Below are 3,249 nucleotides of genomic sequence, written 5' to 3' on the forward strand. Positions count from 1 at the left end.
GGCCTGATAGTTAAAAAGTATGTGTATGTTCAGAAGGGAAGTTTAACTAGAGTGTGAAAAAAAAAAAAAACTGGTGCAAAAATTGCAATTTATGGAACTCTAGATATTCAAATCTTGAGGTTCAAGAAGAGGATTAAAAAAAAGAAATATTTACAAGGAAGTTAATAACACATTCATGTATGAGTTGTTATTCCTGGTGAAGTGATGGCAAAATACAACTCAGCCTCTTCACTATCTGTTTTGTATGTTTATTAAATCTGAGCATTTACGTATTCTTTTATTTATGTAAGTTTAGTGATTTTTTATTTTGATAAAAAAAGCCATTGAAGCTTTACTTGTTTTATCCAAATACTTCATTGAACTGTTGCCATTTATACACTAGTTGTAGACAGAGACAGGCCATGCCATGGCTGTAGTGCGATGTTGCCTTCAAATGCTGGTCGTAAGCCGAATAGAAACATTCTGCTAATTAAAAAAGTATATAAAGTTTAATGCGAATGTACTTTTTTCTGCCTGCCTTTTTTTTTTTTTTTTTTACAACAGTGGGATGACACTTCTTCCTTTTCATACAATACACAATATTGGGACAAGTATAACTACATTACATTAACTCAAAAAACCTCATCATGACCAAATTGTCCTGTTGTCCCTGAATGCAGCATTGATGTGGGAGAGTACGCATGAGGAGAAGGGGGGTGTGACGTCATGGCAAGGGTGCCCGGTCTCCAGTTTGGCGGAGGAGAAGTTTGTGTAGCTTCGACAAACTCTACACACCACAGGCGGGGGTAGCAAATAGAGCTAAGAAGAAACAGGACTGTTAATAACTTTTGGGGGGACTGTAATATCAACATGACATTATTTCCAATGTTATCTAAAGTGCCATTATAATTAATATTGTTGTTCTTGTTGTTTTTTTTTTTTTAAGTAGCGACCAGAGCGAAGTGGATTTATATCCTTGACGTTACAATTAACGGGTTTTATTACTGCGCTGTTGTTTCTCTCTGGTTGGGCGTTTGCTTCCCGTAATTAATGAATAGGGCCATATCGCTTTCAAGTGTCTCGTATCTGCCATCGGGCGGTCTCGCATGAACTGCGTAGAGGCAGCGAAGAGGGGGGTCGGAGGCTCCGTCAGCAGAGCCGGGCTTCAGGATGAAGATGCCTCGGGGAGGACGCCTGTTTCTGGCGACGTGCCTCGGCTCGCTGTTCGTTCTCGTGCTGTACTTTCAGAGCATCACTAAACCAGGTAAGCCCACACATATATATTCCACTCACTGGGAAAACAGTGCTACACTCACGCTATTGGGGTACTATTTAACGAACATTTTTTTTAATGTATTTAGATACGGCAAATAAAACTGTGTTCGATATATTGTGTGGTTATCACAAGGAAGGAGAAAGCAGAGGGTCCGCACTTTATTGACGTTAGCTAAGCTAGCTCTTCTTCTCATTCGCTGTCGTGGAAAATATACACTGGTGTAACGAGTGAAAGAAACTACAGATAATTAGGCACACACACTGGATTTAGGGTTTAGGGCAAGTGAATGACTAATTAATAGCGAGGAAAATACAAGTTATAAAGCTCTTCGTGCTTTTTGGTCTTGTGGTCTTGCTAGAGTCTGCATCCTTTGCAGTCAATTTTGCAAAACTGTGAAGTTTTAACGGTGGCATAATGAAGCGTGAATAAGCTCACATGGAAAAGGTGTAAGGGTTTGAAAGCCCTCTGCCTTTGGAGAGAGAACCCCCCCCCCCACACAAACACACACACAATTATACATACATACATACATACACACACATATTCCGCCACCGTGACTCTACTCTCCTTCTTTTATCTCTACTCTCCTCTGCCTTTGTTTGCTGGGCAGCACAGAGAAAAAGGACTGCAGACATCCAGGGTGAGGAGTAGGGGGGTGAAAGAGATGTCCAGATGATGGATTTGTGCCTTGCCATGCATACTGAAGTGAAGCAGCACATGCGCTTAGAGAAGAGGAAGAACAAATATTTAAATTGGTTTGTCAAGGAGAGAAAAAACAGCAGAGCACAGAAACCAGACAAATCAGCTGTAAGCGATATTTTTGTGCAAGAGGATTTTCCATCAGTCGGTGTGGGGATTTTTTGTTTTTTGTTTTTATTGAACAGTATCCAGGGTAACACTGCACGCATTAAGGAAATGGCAAAAGAAATAATCACATGCACCCCCTGAATATCAAAAAACACACACCTGAAACAAAAAACAAAAAAGCTTGAAATCACATTTTATGGCTTTCAGTAGCAGACACACAGACCACATGTTGCCAACTCCACAAGCAGCACACTAAAGCACTTTCATTGACCTCCCCCTTCCATCTACAGATTATATACCCTTACTGGTTGACCCATTGAGGCTTGGCTGCATTAGAACCCGCTAGTAGCAAATGAAAACCACATGAAAAACAGGTTGCAGCCACAATAAAGAAGACTAATTAACTGGATGTCAGCAGAACATCTACTGAGCGTGAATTTAAAAACCGAGATCCAAGCGTTGTTTAATTTACCTTTTTCTGAAATGAAATAGGGCACAATCTTTAGCATCTTTAGATACTTTTCAGCCTACTCCCTTTAGATATTCATAAGGTATTGCATTTTTCCATAGTTCAGATCTGTGGTTCTATCCAGAACTCGTTCCATAAGCCCTGGTGTCACGAAGGATTTTGTGATGAGTAACCTTAAAGAACTGTTTTTCCTGCAGATGCTTAAGTAGAGAAAAAAATGGATTTAAGACCTGAAAACGTGATGATTAACACAAATGTTGCAGACAGTTAATGGGATTTCCATTGTGGCTTTGGTACAGTTACACTGACCATAAAGTCGTGTGTTATGGTGTCCTGGATCATCCCCGTGATTTCTGACAGATCAGTTAATAGTTTTATCTTTGTGCTGGTTTCCATTTCAGTTCCTTGTCTGTGTATAGTTGTTTTTTTGTTTCAGTATGTGCTTGGTCTCCCTTTCAGTGTACAGCGTATGCCTGTTAAAAATGAAGGTTAGTTCCCTATAGGGATTTTCCACTGGTACCTTCTCGGCTTGACATAAAGCAGCTCAACTCAACATTTTCCATTACTATCAAGTACCACCTAATGTGTGTGTGTGTGTGTTGTTGTTATAGCAACATGGTCAAAATACCAGTGATGTCATTTGTATGTGACACGAATGCCAAAACAATGGAGGACGTCGAGGTGAAGGTACCTGCTGCTCATTGGTGGCTTTTTGTCA

At 40.2% G+C, this 3,249-nt stretch overlaps 1 protein-coding gene across 3 annotated transcripts in view; it reads left to right on the forward strand.

The window, feature by feature from the left end:
* The first annotated feature begins 724 nt into the window (after nucleotides 1–724).
* LOC102208814 (carbohydrate sulfotransferase 11-like) overlaps nucleotides 725–3,249 on the forward strand; it is a 19,235-nt gene continuing 16,710 nt past the window's right edge. For all 3 annotated transcript variants that reach the window (XM_005742034.1, XM_005742036.1, XM_005742035.1), the window contains exon 1: nucleotides 725–1,243. In XM_005742034.1, coding sequence (XP_005742091.1) covers nucleotides 1,150–1,243 — 94 coding nt within the window. In that variant the 5' untranslated portion in view covers nucleotides 725–1,149. The remainder of the gene's footprint in view (nucleotides 1,244–3,249) is intronic.

The sequence above is a fragment of the Pundamilia nyererei genome, unplaced genomic scaffold, assembly GCF_000239375.1.
Source record: "Pundamilia nyererei isolate P.nyererei 1_Seehausen unplaced genomic scaffold, PunNye1.0 scaffold00116, whole genome shotgun sequence".
Classification (NCBI taxonomy): domain Eukaryota; kingdom Metazoa; phylum Chordata; class Actinopteri; order Cichliformes; family Cichlidae; genus Pundamilia; species Pundamilia nyererei.